The 20,188-nt window shown below is 47.8% G+C and overlaps 1 protein-coding gene across 2 annotated transcripts in view; it reads left to right on the forward strand.

The window, feature by feature from the left end:
* LOC127610293 (pro-neuregulin-3, membrane-bound isoform-like) overlaps nucleotides 1-20,084 on the forward strand; it is a 94,546-nt gene extending 74,462 nt beyond the window's left edge. The window contains exons 3-9 of one of the 2 annotated variants that reach the window (XM_052080249.1): nucleotides 12,550-12,623; nucleotides 16,648-16,671; nucleotides 17,811-17,913; nucleotides 18,087-18,213; nucleotides 18,427-18,503; nucleotides 18,592-18,720; nucleotides 19,530-20,084. In XM_052080249.1, the coding sequence (XP_051936209.1) occupies nucleotides 12,550-12,623; nucleotides 16,648-16,671; nucleotides 17,811-17,913; nucleotides 18,087-18,213; nucleotides 18,427-18,503; nucleotides 18,592-18,720; nucleotides 19,530-19,992 (997 nt within the window). In that variant the 3' untranslated portion in view covers nucleotides 19,993-20,084. The remainder of the gene's footprint in view (nucleotides 1-12,549; nucleotides 12,624-16,647; nucleotides 16,672-17,810; nucleotides 17,914-18,086; nucleotides 18,214-18,426; nucleotides 18,504-18,591; nucleotides 18,721-19,529) is intronic. The other variant, XM_052080250.1, reaches the window with a different exon arrangement.
* The last annotated feature ends 104 nt before the right edge of the window (nucleotides 20,085-20,188 follow it).

Here is a 20,188-nt window from a genome sequence, read left to right on the forward strand (position 1 = left end):
GTTTTTTTTTTGGTTGGGGGGGTCCCCATTTGCCCCTACACCCGTTGCGATCGACTTGCGATCGTCCGCGGGGGGGTGGGGGGGGCACCCCTGCCCTAAGCCAAACGGATCAAGGACAGTTCCTGTCTCGTAGTGAATCGGCGGTTAAGATAAGATAAGATAAGATAAGATAAGATAAGATAAGATAAGATAAGATAAGATAAGATAAGATAAGATAAGATAAGAACACCTTTATTCGTCTCACAATGGAGAAATTCCCGATCGGTTGACAATGATTTTTCGGAAAAGCTCTAAAATTCGATGCTGAATGAATCGGTCCGTAATTTTAATTGGCAGCATGTAACTTAGTCTACAGTGATTTTTTTTTTAAGATAAGATAAGATATCCTTTATTCGTCCCACACTGGGGAAATTTACAATTTAATTTAATTTAATTTAATCATTCAATCACAAAAAAAGTCAAATTGCACAAAAACGTGTACCATGACAGCACGTCCACATCCGCCGACAAAGACGACACGCAGACTGATGCAGCAGTGAACTGCCCGTCACCTCCACAATCTCATGAGCTGACGCCCACGTCACTCACCAATCCACACACACACACACACACACATTGTGCCACATGGCGCATTTGACTGCGGAAATGGATCGGAAAAGCAAAGCGACGCGCCACAAAGGCTGTCCGGCGAGTGCCCGTATACATTGCGGGGGTTCACATTGTTACGTGTCTTTATTTATTTATCGGCGCCGTTGTCCTGCTTGCGGTGATGGAGTGCCGCATTAGCGCCGTGCGTCCCCAATGGCAGATTTAAGGCGCTATCGCTAAAGCTTTTATAGGCCAGTTAATCGCAGCTCAGTCCATACGACGTCCAAATGTGTAAATAGGACATTGATCTCCACAACACTGCGCTCCCCCCTCCCCAACCCACATCCTCCCTCCCTCCCTCCACTCCACTCCACTCCATGCTCATTCCAAGCTCCCCCCCTTCAATAAATATGACTGATGAATTAGTGATGAGAGGAAATTGGCTTAGAGAGGCGATACTGGAAGTAAAGACCAGAACATCGTCGCCTTCTTTCTTAGCGCGCCGCATTAGCATCCCCGCGTTTGTCGAGGCGACCCCGAGCAGAGAGAACACCAGCGAGTCTTTGTTATCGTACGCCGTGCTCGCGTGCTTTGCTGCTCCTTGTGTGTTACAATGGTTTGAAACCGGCTGTAGCCTCCACGCCGGCGAGTCTCAGTGTGGCACGCAGGCTCCCTCCGGTGGTCCGTGAAAGAATTGCTGCCAAAGTGTCGTTTTTCTCCTGTTGCGAGTCAAGACGTTTGTATTGAAGCATTTTTTTTTTCGGGGGGGGGGGTGCGTGAAAAGTTGAAGAACCCTTTGCTTATGTGGTCATTGCCATTAGCCCGTCAATGTCGTTTGCCATTCTGTGTTAGCATTAGGCTAGTGCACTGGATCTGACAAAATTACCGTACATGCTTTCGTTGAACATTATATCAACAAATGTAAAATGTGGACTTTTCTATTCTTGATGTGTGAGCTTTATAGTGAATTTATTTATCCAAATGCAATACAATGTTTGTCACGACAAACAGAGCTCAAAACATCGGTCATTTTCTCCTTTTTCAGGCGCTAGATTCTCACTCTTAAGAGCTAGCTTGTGTATATTGTATGCAAATGAGCGGTCTCGGTGTGCCGAGGCTGATTAGAAGAGTTTAATTGAATCGGTGCAAGATTCCAGGCATCCGTTTATGCTGCAGTGCACCGATCGATGTCGCCCGTTCAATATGCCCTTCATCATTCCACTCACTTTCTGTTTGTTTGTTTTTTAGAGAGGAGGTTCAAATATATTTTTTGTTTGTTTGGTTGGTTGTTTGTGTTTTGTTCTTTTTGCCTCGTGCCACTAAATTCCTCTTGTCAAGCGTGTTTGAGCAGCTTTTGTGTCGCCGCTGTAGACTTTTGTATTCTGAGATTTTCCCTTGCCCTCTCGCTGTTTGCTTCCGTTCTCACGACATTGAACTGGCTCGCCGCCAGTCTTCTGCGTCCTTTGGAATCGAACCGCTTTCTGCCACCCACCAACGTATTCGTCAAGTGTGGTTTCGCAACAATGAGGTGAGGAACGGGCTGTCGCTCAGCTTGCCTGTAAAAAAAATTCTGCTTTGTCAACTAATTTAATGGCGAACAGACACGAGTACATGGCGGCGCTATCTCGCTTTAAGTTTTCTGCACAGCTTTTGAGTGGAAGCTAAAAGATTAGGTGGTGAATCTCGCCTTGTCGGGCCAATCGTGAGGGAGAGAAACGCCAACATGCTCAAAGTGAGACAATCTTAGGCAACTGGCACTCAATCGGAGTATGTCCGTGTGTAGTAGAAAGAAGATGTGCCCCGATTGTGAGAAAAGATGACACAATTCAGGTCATGAATGACGAAAGCCATGGAAAAAAAATCCACTGATGCCGTTTCGCTAGGCTAGGTTAGCTCTTTGCTGTTCTGCTCTCTCTTTTTTTTCTTTGTTTTCTCTGCTTTTGGGTCAGAAACGTGTGTTTTTGGTTAACTCAACCCTTGTTCTACTGCTGATTAATGAAGAGCGGAAAAAAGCTAGAAATTTGGGGGGGGGAGGTTGTTCATCCGATGAAAGAAGAGAAAATACTCTCTTTTGGTAGCTTCTGTGTATGATGTGCTAGAAAGATCCGTCAAAATACTCGGAAAACCTCTGGCACTCAGTTAGTTAAACGGCCTTTTCAGCCTCCGCTGCCTCGCCTCCAATATTTCCGTTTTTTTTTCTTCATCACGGAGATGCCCGCCATCATGTGCGCCCCGCTATCCTCTTTTCTTCGCATTAGCTTCAAATCACACTTTTTATTTGCCTCTCTCTTGCAGAGCCCACCTCACTCGCTCCGCCATACGCTTTGTTGTTTAAACTCTCATCAGTGAGGAAACCCGGTAACGATTCCCGCTTAACGACAAGCGCATGCAAATGGAACGACTCAGATAAAAAGTGCGCTTGTGTGTGTGTGTGTGTGTGTGTGTGTGCATCTTGACTGTCAAAGACGTCTTTGATAGCGGCAAACATTAGCAGTCCGACGGCGCCAGCCAGGAAGCCGAAAAAGCTCTTTGACGTCGGCAGGCGTCTTCCGGGCTCGCAGGTGGACGCGTGCCACAGAGAGGCTCAACTTGGAAGCCAAATGTTTTGTTAAACACACTTGGAATGTTTTTGGGAAAGATTCTCAAACTGGGATCTGGAGACCGGGTCTTGTGAGTCTAATCGTCTGAAACGCCGCCAAAATGTTTAAAAATATGTCATGTGGAGTATTTCTGTGGAAATGAATGGAAAAAATGTTCAGGGGGAAGTCGAAAAAGAAACATCACAATTTCTTTTGAATGATGTCATTCTCGACTTTCCCTTGCTGGGGAAGGACAATATCAGATGGTGGCGCTAAACACCACAGAAGAAGAAGAAGAACGTGGCACTCCATTAGGTACTGTGCGTTTTTCTGTTAAGTGAATACTGTTCTCCTTCTTTACTTGGAAAACAAATGGGGGGGGGGGGGGGGGGGCCTTTTGCCACTCGGTTCACTGGAGAAAGATGCTTTGAGTGAATTCGACTGGCATCTCAAAGCACCGCTGCATTGCAAAATAGATTGCATTTTTAATTTCCAGGCCAGATTGAATCTCCTTGCCTGCTTCTATGAAATGGCAGCCCCCATGCTGAGTGGGGGGGCTGCCATTTCTTCCCGCATTCATGTGAGAAGCCCGTATCTGCAACGCCCCCATTCACACACCCCCCGCCCCCTGACCCCACCTGACCTCACCTGACCTGGCCTACCCGTGGAGCACGGCGCATGATACTTTTCGAGCGCTGCATGAATCAAATGTCAGCAGGCTGACCCGTCCAGAACCTTCGTTGAGGGGGTGGGGGTGGGGGTTGTCTACAACCCACCCGATTAAATCCGATGAGGTGTGCAAAGATGATGAGCAATGATGCAGTTGCGGCAGGAGGGGAGATCAAGGTCAAGCAAAGCTGTTGGCTGCATTTTCAAAGTCTTGGTGTGGAACCTGTAGACCAGGGGTGTCCAAACTTTTTGCCAAGGGGGCCAGATTTTATGTGGTAAAATGTCGGGGGGGCCGACCTTGGCTGACATTCTTTACATTGAACAACAATATTGTTCAACAAATTTTAGTAAGCCAGTCTGTTTCACATTTCCGGATGAAATTCGACCGCGGGCCGGATTTGGCCCGCGGGCCGGACTTTGGACATGCCTGCTGTAGACAGACGCTACTTACTCAAAGTTGGGTGTGTGGCCATTGCTAGAAGTGGCTAAAACACAAACCGAGCCTCTGGACAGAAGCATGGTGCCAAATGCAGGAGCTTTTTTTTTTTTTTTTTTTTAATTGGGTTGTCTGCTAGAATGTGGCTAATGCGAGGGTAACAAAGGAATCCATCCGATAGTGACTAAAACACAAATGAAGGCTACAAGCTGTGTACTGGATGCTAAATTGTGGCTAAAAACAAACTTGGTCCAATCTGGCTAATGTTGGGATACCGGGCGTGCCGTAAAACCGCGTACGGGAAAGAATTGTTAGGATATGGCTAACGCTAGGCTAACAAGCTGGCCCACCTTCGTGTTCACAATTCCAATCCTGACCTGATATCAATATTTCAAATGCACTAGAATGCTTCGCTAATGTGTTAGTTTGTCTAACTGGCAACTTTCTGCCTTTCTCTTAACACCGTCAAACGTTTTAACCACCGCCACGTTATCGTGTGGCAGCGGCGGTAAGCGATCCGCCTATTCGCTTGTGTACCGGTCGGCCTCTGTCATCATTTAGACTGTAATTAGCCTCATTTGCATATCCGCGTCCCTGTCTGCGTGTTTCTGTTCTGTGTAGCGAACTGCTAGCAGGCAGACATTAGTCACACATGGCGGCCCGCGGCGTCACTTTGTGTGACTGAGTGCGGCGTTAGCACACCTAGCAGAGACACAAACGCACACCGTAACACACACACACACACCTCCGACGGAAACGGCGAAGCCATGCGTGCGTACGCCTTCACTGAGCGCTTTGTCACAAATGCGCGGCTAATGGCATCGGCTAGCTCAATTAACCGAAACTCGGACTTGAGTCATGTTTCAAGGAACGTGAGAGGTTGAGAGAGGGAGCTTTCTGACAGGAACAATAACACAATTTAAGGGTGGAGACGTCAACGAAACGCAACACTGCTTAACTGCGGCGAGCTAGCTAGTTAGCATTTCAAATTCTTTGTGTGAGAGAGAGCGAGAGAGTATAAAATGAGTGTGGGTGCCCAAACAAGAAAGAAACCAAAAACGTACCCCCCCACACAGGATTTTATTTTGTTTTGTTGTTGTTTGTTGATCTGTCAAGCTAGCGGGGAAATGTTGAATGGTCCTTTCACACACTGTTGATCAATATTATGACGCCGGCTTCCCTCATTCTAATCTGACTCCCCGAAAAGAGGAAACAAATACACGTTGCGTATTTTAGCATAACCACGTCGCCATTCTCGGAATCATCTCGATTCCACGGATGAGAAATCTGGTTGAGATTGCGCCATTATCGGATTGATCGATGACGGGGGCGTTAGCGCAGCTCGGCGACGCTTGCTAATTCAGCTCACGGAAGAGAGCGCAAGCGGCGAGGACGCTGCGGCGGCGGGGAAATCCACGTGACAGATTTGTGTCAAGAAATGCAAAGCGGAGCTGAATATTCATGCCGGAAAATTGACGACGACTCGCATGATTGCGCCTGGGGGGGGGGGGGGCACATTTTCCACACACCTGCAAGGAGACGAGATCGGTCACGGATTGAGCAGAGACGTGAGACTGGATGATATTTGATTGCGAGTTGCGATGGCGGTGATTGGAATCGTAACTCGAGTGATTAATGTGGCAATTCGCGGGGATCATTTTGGAACGCGCAGTCATTGGATATCGCATATTGTGAACGTGCCCTGATGGAAATTTCGGCCCTCGCCCGGTGGACTTGCCACAATTCTCCACTTATCTGCGATTACACTTGAAATCATCGGAGAAGCGTTGTACTTTTAAGAGGCGGTGAAATATTCAAACGGGTTAATGCGAGGGCTCTTGTTCGTGTAAAATATTGTTTGGATCAAGAGTTTACGCATCGTCTCCACTGAATTATAAATGAACGACGAGAGAACAAGTCAGCGTCCAGAGTGAAAACTTTGAATTCGAGGAGTCGGACGCTAACTATGCTTGTGTGGGTTGTATTGTTGTTGTTGCTGCTGTTTGGCTAAAGGTCAAAGGTGAAGGTAAAAGGCCATATTGCCAGTTCTTTTAGAACAGCTTGACACATTTGTTTTTTTTTTATCCCGAATCACAGAATATTGTGCTTTTTCTTCATTTCAAAACGTAACAAGACAAATTGCCTTGGTGCTAGGGGCTGAAACGGATAAATGGTCTTTCGGTTCATTTTACTCATTTTTTTTTTTTAAACAACTCAGTGGAGTAGCCGGTGCCCGTGAATTTCCCCATCATATGCCATTTGACAAACACTTCAGACTCTCTCCTGCTGTTAAATATTCATCACGTGATCAGAGTTCACTGAGCCATCGCGGAGCCACCATCGCCACGCCGGCGAGAGAGCGGCTTCCAGTCGTGGACGAAAGTCCGCCCGCGGGGGGGGGAAGGCGACAGGCGTGACCTCGTTGCGCAGAACCCTTCACCTTGTCTCCGCCGAGCACTAAATATTCCCGGGGCTGCGTTTGAAGGCCAAGCCGGGCCAGACGAGATGCGAGCGGCCAAGCATGACAATGATCTCGGCGCTCACACACATTACGCACACATACTAGTCGCCATCGTCACACTCGGAAATTTAAGTCATCACAAAAAAAAAACAACCCAAAGATTGTAACATAAAGGGGGGGAACATTATTAACTTGGTCTCAAAAAACATGGAGGGAAAAAAAAACTGACCTTCGACATTTGGATGTGTGCCAGCTGAATACAAATATTAACAAATTCCGTAAAAAGTGGCGTTTTTGTTCACATTTTGTGGACTAATGAAGCTCAAACTGAGATTGAGGTCAAAAATACAGAAACTCGTGGCGGATGAAAATCTAACAAGACAGGCGGTCGCAGTTAGCCGAAAGCTAAAGACCAACAGTTAGCATGTTAGCATGGCCAATATTTCAAATAGGGCTATTGACCACCACGGGGCTGGTGCAAAGCTAACCTGTAAAAAAAAAATCACAAGACAAGCGTAAAGCTACAGACATTCACAAAATATTGATCATATATCTGTAAATTTCCCCAGTGTGGGACGAATAAAGGATATCTTATCTTATCTTATCAAATAGGAATTAACTGACAGAATCAAGCTAGGATAGTCAACCAGATGCTAACCCTGCTAAGAGTGTCTAAAAAGACTCTGTGCTAACGTGGCAAAAGTTGCTAATGTTAGCTGACGATACAGTATAGCAGCAGGACCTCACATCGCTAACGCCCGCGATGGCGCCGTCCTGGCTCCTCAGACGAGTTTAATCCACTTTCATGCCGATGTGTCCAAAGCCCCGTTCGCCGCCTCTGCTTTGCTAATGACTCACGTTGCCAATTAATCTCCTCATTAGTCAGCGGTTTGTGCTCCAGCTACATGCTAACACAGACAGACACAGCTGGAGATTATCTACCCTACCTCCGGAAAACTCTCGATTCCTTTTTACAGTTGTCGCTCATACTCAGACATCAACCCCCCCCGAAAATTGCTAATGAGGGTGGGTGAATATCACACGTCAAAATGGTTGGACCAACAATGACATCATCCTACCCGAACCTGAACGTCGCTGGCTAACACGCGCTAATACGCACATAACGCCCATTTACACAAATCGTCGGAAGTCATCAATGTCGGGAGCTCCAGCCCTCACGCTGATCCAACACGGGAGCACAATAATCTGGATGCTAATCCGCCGTGTCGCGTGTCGATAGCAACCATCGGGCCGCGCAAAGATTTCCCGCCTCGCTGTCGGACGAGCGAGACTAACCAGATTAGGCCATTGTTTAATTAAAGTGTTAACACGCATTCCCGCCAACCTCCTTTCCCCAAATTTTACATCCAAAGTGCACTAATCTCCCGCGGTCGCCTGCGGCAGCTAGCTCGTTAGCGTACGCGGAAGGAAGAAGTGGATGATTGTTGATCCTGCATGTCCCATTAACGAGACAATTAAGATCTTGTCAGCAGAGTCGCAGTCATTCTGGGGTTACGTTTACTTTTCGCTTCAAAGGGCTAACGCTGCTAAGCTAATGAAGTCAAACCAGCTGAATGGGGACTCCAATTAAATTTGAAGCTCGCACACATCATGGCAAAGTTGATTGACCTCACGGATTCTCGTGGGAATTGAACCCCTCCCCAGGAGACAATTTGTACTTTGGTTCACATGCTTATGATGAGAAGGCCCGTAAAAAAATTATTTTATTTTTTTAATGCGGGAACAGTGCCTGAAAGGACGCAGGAAGTCTGTTTGGTCATGATAATTTTACGTTGACCTTTCTAACTCATTTAAATATTCAACAACCCAAGCCAGTTGCACTGAGCAACATGAAAGGTTTATCATGAGGTGACCTACAAAAAAAATCTCCAAAAATAATGCCGGAAAAGACGCAGGAAGCCTGCTGTCTTGATCTCCTATTGGCTGTTCACCTAAATTTAAAAATTCAAACCCCTGAAGTAACATTTGACATTTTGTACAGATGCTTATCATGAGCAGACCCACAAAAAAAAAAAGTCTGAAGGCACCATGGATGAAAAGACACCCGAGGTCCACCATTTTGTCTGAATCCGTCATCCGAGCTGCTTTTTTGTCCATTAGAAGTCGCAACGTGAAATGAGGTCCGCGTGTCTCCAAAGAGCAAACCCACCAAAATTGTCTGGAGAAGCCACACCTGAAAAGTCACAAGAGGTCGGCCATTTTGCTTTCAGGTGTCCATTTGAGGGTTCTTTTCTCCATTGGCAGCAGTCCTTCGTGTCGACAAACAGCTCCGTGGAAGCTCGCAAATGTGAAGCACTTCCACAAGACAAATGGACGTTTGAGATTTTTGCCGTGCGTGGCCATAACATGTCAAAATAACTCCTTCTCCGAGGGGGCGCGAATGTACGCCGGATCTCATTCATCACCGCTGCTCTCAGCTTTCATTTTGTTGCACTTTAGTCCACGGTTTGTCCTTGGCAGAGCGCACGGTAGCCACTCAGCGGCCGTCTGGCTTCGGTTTTTGCTGTCGCGCAAAGCTCGGAGTCAAACTCCCAAATGCTCAAGTTTCCACCCGCGCTTTCCGGCCTCGGCAAAGGTAATGAAGTGGAAATGAGATGTTCGTCCACATCGCTGTCCATCTTCGGAATGTTTCTCACATGCTCAACCGGATCGATTCATCAGGCGTTTGAAGTGAACCTTTTTGGAAGGTTACTTCGATTTATTGCTATTGCTAGCGTGTGCATGTGACTGTGTGTGTGTGTGCGCGCCTGTGCCTGCGTGTGTTACATAAAGCCTCACCTCAACGTGTTTGCCAAGCAGCACGAGTATGACCTGGCTCTGTAGATGATGTTACATAACACACACACACACACACACACACACAGACATGCTGACAAACACACACACACACACACACACATACACTGACATGCTAACAAACACACATTGGTGCATAGGCTTGGACACACAAAGTTATATGTTGACAAACACAGAAACTGCCGCACACACACACACACACACACACACACACACACGCAGCAGCACGTGTTTACATCTTTGAAGTTTGTGCAGCCAGCACATGTGTGCACTCGCTTGTAATGAGATTTAAAAATAAAAACAAATGTTTGAGGCTCGCCGCACTGAATTGTGGGATTTTCAGCACAGGGAGCTCCGAGCGGCGCGTTACCAACGTTGGCGGCGATGTCATAGGTGACCTCAATGGAGCGCCCGTTACGCATTTCATCCATATTTCACATTCCATATTTTTGGTGTGCTTGAGTGGTGGACACCTTTGGCCTTGGTGGAGGTCTTCGTTCATCTTGATGCTTTTCTAACTTAACTTGAGCAGCTTTGAGGACCGAATGCGCCTGTCACATGACCCGATGAGACATTTGAAAAGATTTGACCTACAAAACTTTTTGTGGTTTAAAAAAAAAAAAAAAAAAAGGTCAAACTGTAGGCGGCCCGGTAGCCCAGTGGTTAGCACGTCGGCTTCACAGTGCAGAGGTACCGGGTTCGATTCCAGCTCCGGCCTCCCTGTGTGGAGTTTGCATGTTCTCCCCGGGCCTGCGTGGCTTTTCTCCGGGTGCTCCGGTTTCCTCCCACATTCCAAAAACATGCGTGGCAGGCTGATTGAACACTCTAAATTGTCCCTCGGTGTGAGTGTGAGTGCGAGTGGTTGTTCGTTTCTGTGTGCCCTGCGATTGGCTGGCGACCGATTCAGGGTCTCCCCCGCCTACTGCCCGAAGACAGCTGGGAGAGGCTCCAGCACCCCCCGCGACCCTAGTGAGGATCAAGCGGCTCGGAAGATGAATAAATGAATGAATGAAGGTCAAACTGTCACTCTTCTTCTTTGATCCCCAAAATCCAGAGCAGCGGAATTCCAGATGACGTCAAAGGACATTGGCGGGACACTCCAACGCGGAATCTTTTATAGCCGCGAGCCCGACGTGCTAACCGCTCGGCGACGTGCTAACCGCTCGGCCTGGGGAAGCGCTAGCGTGCTCCAATCTCAACTGCCAAGTTGATGTGGGCCTCCTATTTTTAATCACTTTTGAGCTACAAATTGAGAGGGGAGCTGCACGTCGGCCGCCCGTGTCTTCGCCAGCAATCGCGCGTGTCCCCCCCCGCCCCCCCGATACCTCCCACGCGTGCTTTTCGTGTGACGGCGGCCGCGCCGAGGGACGCCGGAGTGCGGCGATCGCCATGGAGACGCCACGGAGGTGGCAGCCGCCTTTAATTGCCCCGCGGGGACTTTCGATGCAAAAGAAGATGAGACGATATGAAAGGGGGAAAAAGCCCCCCCACGCCCACACCACCCCCCAGCCCCCGAAGACGCTGCAAATAATTTGCCGTGAAGGGGAGTGAAAATAATAACAAACGGAGGCCAAAGAGGACATCCAAACGGCAGGAAGAGCGTTCGTTTGTTTCACTCAACGTCAAAGCCGTCGTACAAAAGGCGCGCGCGTGCTCGGCCGAAAAGAAATCCCGCAGCGGGCGTCAAACGCGACCTTGATGGATGATTGATGGCGCACGTGCGAGGGGCGAAAGGCACCTGCGCTTTTGTGAAAAAGCAACTTGCTTAAAATCTTCAATCCGGCATCATAAAAAGGGTCAAAAGAAAGACGAGGCCGCAACCGAGGCCTTTGAAAGTTCATTTGTTGGGGGCAAAAAAAAAAAAAAAAAAGCAGAACTGAAAGGCGTCGCTTGGAAAGATTTGGAAAAATCCTGAATGAAACGTGCCACCGTTGTTTTTTCCGCAAATGGAATGAATGAAGAAATGACTGAATGAAGCAAATGCGCTTTGCTGTTTTGCTCAAATGAGCCGCCGTCGCCCGCAGTCGTCTGCTGCTTTTTTTTTTCTTTTCTTTTTTTTTTGAACCCACTTGCAGACTAAGAAATCTTCCCTGCTATCATTCATAATTCATAGCAGCATATTTTCAGGCAGACTTTTAGCCGCTTGCCGGCATGTCACAGGAAATTGAGAATTGGCCTGAAGGTGCTAATGCTAATGCTAATTGAGGACGTTTTGTGGGGGGGCATCATTTTGCTGAATAAAATCACAATAATTGCTATTTTCTTTCATTTGTTTGTACGATGTCTTTGACGTATTACGCATAAAAATTTCGATTTGAAGACATTGCGTTTTCATTTTGTACTTTTGAAACGGACACTTTTGTTTGTCAATTTTTTTTTTTAATTCAAACTGGCAGTGTTGATGACCTGAAAGTTGAGGCCAGCACATGCGAAAAGTTTTTTTTGGGGGGGGGGGGGGCATGAATTTTGTCAGCATGTGTGAATAATTGACGAATCCCTCTGCTCTCTTGAAAGCCTTGCGAGACAGACGCCCGCGTTGGCCAACATATTTTATTCATCAAGTCCGCCAGTTCAACGCCGTAGCCGAAAAACTGCCTGGTAACAATTTGAGGGCTCCAAAGTTCGAGAAACGTAAAGCGCATCACGTTCTCGCTACGTGGGCTCCCTCTAGTGGTCCTGACAAGAATTGCTGAATTCCACATTCAAATCGCTCATCAAGTTCCGGTGACACAATTTTTGGGGGATATTTTAGTTTTGTGTTGTGATGGTGATGATGTTGGAACAAAAAAAAAATGGAATGACTTCTTCCTGAAGTCTGAAGACTTCTTGGCCTCACATTCTCCCCTGGTCCTCCTCTGGCTGTTTTTCTCCTCCGGCTTCGTCTCTTCGTCCGCCTTTCACATTCAAGAATGTGCCAGTCGTTGTCAATGTCAAGGCGTTGACCTCACGTCTGTCCTCTGCTTACCCCCCCCCCCCACACCCCCTCTTCCCCCCGCCAGGTGTCGAGAAGGCTACCAGGGCATCCGTTGCGATCAGTTCCTGCCCAAGACCGACTCCATCTTGTCCGATCCAAGTAAGACGCTTACACGCAAGACCGGAGCAAGCGTTGCATGTCACGGCCCAAAAGGTCAGCGCCTGACCCGGGTCATTCTCGGCGCTTAACTTAAAAGAAGAAAAAACTTGAGTCCGGTTCGCGTCATTAGCACCTCCGCCGCCTCCTCATCAACGACGTCTCCGTTGCCAGGCGCCCTCTCAAAAAAATCACGATAATGCGTTGGTGCGTTGTCAGCGGTCTGACTTAAAAAGCCAGCCCGCGGCGTCGTCGAACGATCCGGAAAATACGCGGGTGCGCGACCGCGTAGTGGCAGCCACGTCTTTGTTTGGATGGCAAAGTGGCCCAAAATGCATCAGCGGGAGCCATCTGACTTCCCCGATCGATAAGATTGCGCTGGTATTATTCTTTTGTGACTTGAGTAAAATCCAGTGGTTAAGGATCATTCAATTTTGACATACTGGTTATTGATCGCTTGCATCTCGAGGCGTCAGAATGAATCCATTCATCGGCAACTATTTTGCGGTAAAGGTCGCGAGTAGACAATCAAACCATTTTGTGTGATATTGCTTCATTTTTGCTTCATGGTTTTGGGGTTTTTTTGGGTTTTTTTGGGGGGGTCACCGCAATAATTGGAAAATGGATTTGCAATTCACTTGATTAATCGATACAATGATGGATTCTAAAAAAAAGGCCAAGCCGTCTTTCATTCTTTCTTTGCTTTTCTCTCCTCACGTTTGTTGCTTTGACTGCTTTTCGCCTCCCCCAAAAAGTGGGTAAGTGCAAAACTGGAGAAGAAGAGCAAAACAATGTTCCTCTTCTTCCCTCCCCCACCCTGTCTCAGCCCCCCCTCTTTCCCCACCACAATTCCCGCCTAGCAACCCTGCCCACCTGACTCTTGTGCTAGCAACCCATCTAAATATTTACTTTTGGTGTGATGGAATTTTGCATCACTACGCACTGCAAAACGGCAAAAAAGCCCAAAATGAAAACGCCCCGTCAATAAGGAATGGAGAGATTATTTGGGGTATCTCTTCTTTCTTTCTTTCTTTTTTTTTTCTCCAATTGCTCTGCACAGTTACTCAACGGCAAAGTCAACATGCACTTGCTGCTAGCGTTGAGAAACACCGTCGCCATGCGCGGCTAATGCTACAGGAAAAATTCTGGAGAAGGTCGTCCCGTGTTGTCCTTTTAAAGACATTCGCATTCGCAGTCATGTAATCGTTTCTAGTGTGCGGACGACGGCCCCCAAGTGGTCAAAAACGATACCTGCACCTCGCATGCATATATTGTACCGGTCTTAACAACATTAGAACAAAATGTATTGAAAATTGTCATGAATTTGATGTCGCTACATTTCTTAATTCTTATTTAGTTATTGACATAATAAATAAGAGCTACCAATTGTCCTGTTCTATTTTGATGAAATGAAGCGACACGATTCTCATTTTATTTGTTTCCTTTTGTTTTTTTTAAGCCCACTTTTTGCAGTGCAGTATCCCCTCGTGTCAGTTTTCCACCTAGTAACCTCCTAATATGCATCTTTATCTGCCCCTAACACCCCCCCCCCCACCCCACCCACTCCCCTCCTACCCCAATACCGTCCCCGCCTGCACTTCCTGTCCAGCTAACATGTAGCAACATGCCATCAGGTGCGAGAACAGTTCATCAGTCTCGGAATAGCAGTAATTGGAGGGCGGGGTCGGGGGGGGGGGGGGTAATTTGGAGGGAGGGAGGACAAGGCCGAGCAGTTGCAAAGAGAGCCGATGACGCCCTAACTGCTGACTCGGCAGACGTTTACGTTTCCCAGAAAAATACACGAGGCAGAAAGAATGGTTCGAGCGTTGAAAAGTTAGCGTCGGTCGCTAATGGCTGAAACTAGCATCCAAGTTGCGTGAATTCCGAGCCTTCAAACAAGCGTGTCGTTCGTCCAAAGCGCAAACTTTGTTCCCAGAAGCCCGACGACTCGTCGTGTGTTTTATTTTTTCGGGTATGTGTGAAAAAAAAACGATGATTTTGCCATCAAAATGTCTCTCTCAGGCTCGATTTTGGGCTTGATAGTTTGATGTGTCGCAAAAAGTCCCCAAATATTTGCCTGATAGTCAATGTTCTGCTTGTCATGTTGACAAAAAAAAGCTCATCTTGTCTGCTTTTTTTTTTTTTTTTGGTGAAGCTTTCCCGCTAATCAAAAGGAATAGACGCAAAAATTGTCCACTCATTCTTCGCTGCTAAGCACAATCGCCTTGGCTCTGGAAAGATGTTTCCAAATGCGCCAACGCCAGCTGTCAAGATGAGCGTGTGTGCTTTGAAAGCATCCGGTCCTCCATGAGTGAAGAACATCTTGCTCATTTTGGCCACGTATGAAGACTGCACTCAAGGAAGCCCCCCCCCCCCCCCCCCCCCAAAAAAAAATGCACCAAAAACACACCAAATGTTTCTCCTGGAGTGGATCCAAAGATTTGTTGGATAATCGGACCGCTAAACACGAACACGAAGGCTGCCCGAAAGCACTTTCCTGTGATTTGTAATGACTCCGCCGTGACCTCGCGGGGGGGGGGGGGTGACGATGGATAAAGACTTGCTTTGAAAATGCGTTTTGTTTTTAAGCTCCTTTTTCATTTGCATCTCGCCGACTTCGCACGTTGAGAGCCCGTGAACGATTGTTCGCGCTCCAGCTGTCAGCCACCCTTTTTTTTTTGTCTCTTCTCACGAGAGAGAGAGAGAGAGAGAGACGCACACACGGCACACAAGAAAGGGAAAAGAAGTCGAAGAAGAACGCACTCAAAGGCGAGAGCGACTCGAAGACGGCGTTGCAATTAATGACGAGCGACAAGAAGAGAGGCAAGCAAAGAAGAAGTGCAAAGGGGAAAAGAAGGGAAGAGGAATTCGACGAGCCGCCTGTGGCACAAACAGAAACAAACACAAGAACATCGAGAAGAGAAGCGCTTGACAAAAAAAAACTCGACGCTTCCTTCTCGCTACTTTTCCTTCACGTTTAATTATTTGACCTTGGCGGAAGTATCGCTGGTTATTTAAGGAGGCGTATGTACGGACCGTCCCCCCAGCGGCGGCGTCCATCTTGAGCACAGGGCGTCCGCGCGGCATCCATCTTGTCCCTTCCTGACGGATGCTCCGCCATCTTCGGCGCCGGCGGCTTTACGGAATAGCCGACTTGGAAATTGAGTTTGTAACCCGCCGAGATCAACGCGGTCGTCCGTCAAGGTCGGCCGGACGCCGGCGAAATGAACGTGTCGGGACGCAAGATGAAAGAGCGGCATTGGGCCGAAAAACGGACACGTTGTTGACTGCTTGTGTTGGGAGAGGAATGACATTTGCTTGACAATGTCTTTGTTGCCACGAGACCTCAAAATAAATACTGGAAATAGAAGCATTTAGTCTTCTGGCACTTTCAAAATAAAAGTACTTTGTTTTGAATCTGCGATTTTGCGAGAGGAAAAAAAAAGTCTTTGTAGGAAAGACTTTCTAAACAGAATACTACGTTCTGCTCAAAACGAGACTTTCAAAATAAAACACCTGGCTTCCAGCACCTAATTGTCTTCACTCGCAAAACAAAAGCACCATGTCTTTCAAAATAAAACGGTTTCGATCTGCGCCACAAACGTTGCGAGGAATGAAGCGTGTAAAAATAAAATGTGTTTCCAGCAAGCAACTGTATTCAGTCACAAAACAACAGAAAGGACACTTTCACAATAAAAGAGACAGGCCAACTGTGTTGGCAATGACAGACCTTCACAATAAAACCAAAATCCAAACTACCAATCCAAACCAAAATATTTTTTTTTTGGGGGGGGGGAGAATAAATAATTTCGGGAACTGTTGGGGACAAAAACGTTCACAATCAAGAACATTGATCCTGCTCGAGACAAGTGGTCTTGAGACGTCAGAAAAAGATTGTTGTCATTCAACAACAGCAAATGAGTACTGCTAATGCTAAATGCTGATGCTAACATGCTGTGTCTCTCTCTCTCATCCCTTCTTCCCCCTCGCTTGCTTTCTCCTTTCTCCTTTTCGTGCGTACCCGCAGACCACCTGGGCATCGAGTTCATGGGTAAGATCACCTCTTGGGCGGGCGTGTGTGTTTGTGTGCGCGCGCCTGTTTGAGTCCGTTATTTTCCATCCAATGTGAATGGGCTGCGGTCGCCATGGAAACGGCCACAACAGGGAGGAGGTGGGCGGGCGGAACTGCCATCGCATTGTGGTGTGTGTGTGTGTGTGTGAGTGTTTCCGTTGAATTGGTTTTAAATGATTTGAATTTAAATTAAACTGTGTTTTTTTTTCATTCTTTTATCGCATTGATACTTGGTTAATTGCCTGATTGAAAAGATTCAATTAAAAAAGGTAGACCTGTAAATGGAGTCATTCATTATTACTGAATTCATTATCATTCTTCACATTCGGTACTTTTTGATATTTGCTATTACTGAACCATATGAATAAACTCATTTACAGACGGTATTTTTTTTTCAGACTTCTCATTTTATTATGAAATCCAAATACTTAACCCATAAATTTGAGTGTTTCTTTAATTGTCATGAAATGAACGGAATTAAAATCAGTTTCTTCTTTTTTTATCCTTTCATCTCATGAATAAAAAGATTCATCTGAGAAAATATATGTAAATCTTCAATAACGTGATCCCTTCATTCATTATAATTATATTATTATTCATAAATTATAACCGTACAGTGACTCCTGCCCAATGTGCTGTAGCTGATGAGCGTTCCAGCAAGCTACAAAACAAACTCCAGATTGACATCATAGCTTGCTGATCGCTAACAATTCATCCATTTTGTGAATCGCAAGTCTGGGTGTCCCGCAGGGGTCCACCTTAGGTCCACTTGTTTCATTTACCTCGTCCCCCTAAGCGCACTCTTGCATCACCAGTCGCTCGCTGTCGACTCACGGATTACCTTGCGTTCCTTCAAATCCACGCTCCCACCTCCCTCAATTTCCACAAAATTAAGATTTGGATTTTGTGGAACTTGAGTACACGCACATGTTGTGTATGTCCACATTTGCGCACGGAATAGTCTCGACTGTTACGTGGCACTCGGTTGTGTTATTTTCCTATAAAAATGTTGTAATGTATGATTGTTGTTGTCTTTTTTTGTGCTTGTCTGTGTGTGTCCCTGTTTTGTTTTTTGGGGGGGGTTGGTTGGTTGTTTGTTTGTATTTTTTCATGTGCAGAGAGCAAAGAAGTGTACCAGAGACAGCTGCTGTCCATCACGTCCATCGCTATGGCAATCGGCCTCCTGGGAGTGCTCTGTGTCGTTCTCTACTGCCGAAACAAGTCAGTCAACGGGATGAAGCGTCGCCATCTTATATTGTACCTGTGCATGTACTCCTGTGTGGGCCTATGCCTGGCTGGCTGTGTGTGTGTGTGCGTGTGTGTGTGTGCGTGTCCTGGATGTCAATGAATTGATTTGTTTGGTTGATATTTTGTGTGTGTGTGTGTGTGTGTAGGCGGCGGCGAGAGAAGCTTCAAGCTCACCTGAAGGAAAGTCGAAGTGTGAAAAACTACACCACAAACGTCAACAGCGTCCTGGACTCCAAGACCAGAAATGGCAAAGCCGACATCAGAATGCAGCAGGTCCTCCTTCCTCCTTCCTCCTCCTCCTCGTCATCGTCATCATCGTCATTCCTATTTTTGCTGTTCATCCTCTCCCTCTTCCAACTTCTTGTTTGGGTTCTCTTGATCTTCTTCTTCAGGCTCTGCATGATGATGATGATGATGATGATGATGATGAAGATCTTTAACATCCGAGTCTCCTCCTTCTTGTTTATTATTCCTGTTTTCTCACAGCAGTATTGCAAACGTCCTCCTGCATGTCGTCACAGTGACATGTGTGAGCCGCCGTCCAGAAGCACTCAGAAGCTCACGTAAGTACGCACACACACACACACACACACACACACACACACACACACATGGACAAAAAATATGCATTGTTGCATTTTTGTGGCTCAGCACGGAGCAGAGGAGTGTTAACTGGTCGGCCGCCAGCGTTCCCAGAGGACGCCCCAAGGCTTTCCATCCGTCCTATCATCACCTCCGAGAGGCGGAGCTTACCGAGAGGGAGGTTGAAGCGCCACGCAGGTGAGGAGGCGCTCCCAAAGCGCACCTCCGCCTTAGTTACCTTTTAAACGCCCGTGTTGAGGTGAAAGGGGAGGAGCTTTGTTGAGTCACGCCGCGGCTCTTTGATCCTTCGCGTTATTTGATTGTTGACGTTGCTAAATGGGCTACGGCTAGCCGTTTAGCTAGCGGACACCTTGGATTTCCTTCTTAGGGATCAATCAAGTATCGATTTTTTTTTTTGTCGACTCCGTGCGTGTCTTTTTGTGAGCCTGGGTGAGGATCTAGTTGTCGGTCTGCAACTGCGTTTGGCTGTGTGTGTGTGTGTGTGTGTGTGTGTGTGTGTGTGTATTGAGCTTGTTGAGCGATAAGGGCGGCGGGGGTGTACTCGACCCGGGCGCCTCTCCGTCTGGACGCGGCGCCGTCCGCGTGGCGCCTCTCCTCGCCCGTCCCGCTCCGGCGCGTGCCAACTTCACAGGCGCTTTCCATCTGATTGCGTTCGCCGGCATCAGACGGGATTTGTCGGCCAACGTTATCTCGGGAATTAGCCTTGCCCTCGCCCGCATCGTCCCCCCCCCCCTTATCAGCGGCCCCGTTTCGCGATTGGCGGAAAAAGGCGGGCAAACGAGATGCAGAAAGTGCCAATCGCAGGAAGGCAAAGCTGAACTCACTTCCTGTCACATGACCCCCAGAGCTAAAAACATGGCCACCCGACGCTCAACCCTCATGCCACGAATTTGATCTTGTTTGTCGCTTCTCGGTCCGAGTCGCTCAATCCTCGCTCGTCACAACTTGGTGCTGATGGTGCCTTTCTTTTCTTGTTCCCCGTCAAGTTGCATCCATCAGGAGGAGCCTCGCCGGCCCGAGCCCAGACCCGAAGACCCGGTCAATATGCAATTTGCCCTCAACACGCGCTCGCAAGCTGACGGCGGCCCCCCCACCCGCCGCTCGGCCTCCGTCCCCATGGTCCCGTCCGTGCGGGGTCGCCACGACGACGAGGTTTCCTGTATGCAAACCGCAATGATGTCATCAAACGCCGCCGCGCCCCGCCAGGAAGGCGCCGGCGATGGCGCCGCGGGGCCGCGGGGGCGAGAGGACGGGGAGCGGCAAGCGGCGCGGCTGCTGCTGCTGCGCGAGGCGAGCGAGAACCTCCGGGCCTCGGCGCGCGGGCGGCAGGAGGAGGGCGCCGCCCCAGTGGCCATTCGGGCGAGAGAAACTGTTTGTCTCCTCAACTTTCACGTGGGCGGAGCCTCCAAGGCCACGCACACTCAATTACTGAGAGAGCCGGACCAATGAACAAAGGCGACAAAAGACGCTCTCGTTGGATAAAAGAAAAAAATCATCGCGCCGTTCTGGATGCACACAAAATGGCTGCCGAGAAGAAGGGGCGGGGAAAAAAATAATCACTTCATTTATTTGCGAAACACGACAAAAAAAAGATACCAAATAGCCCCTTGCTCCATGGTGGTTTTCACTGTACAAAGAGTATATG

This window comes from Hippocampus zosterae, chromosome 11 (assembly GCF_025434085.1).
Source record: "Hippocampus zosterae strain Florida chromosome 11, ASM2543408v3, whole genome shotgun sequence".
Classification (NCBI taxonomy): Eukaryota; Metazoa; Chordata; class Actinopteri; order Syngnathiformes; family Syngnathidae; genus Hippocampus; species Hippocampus zosterae.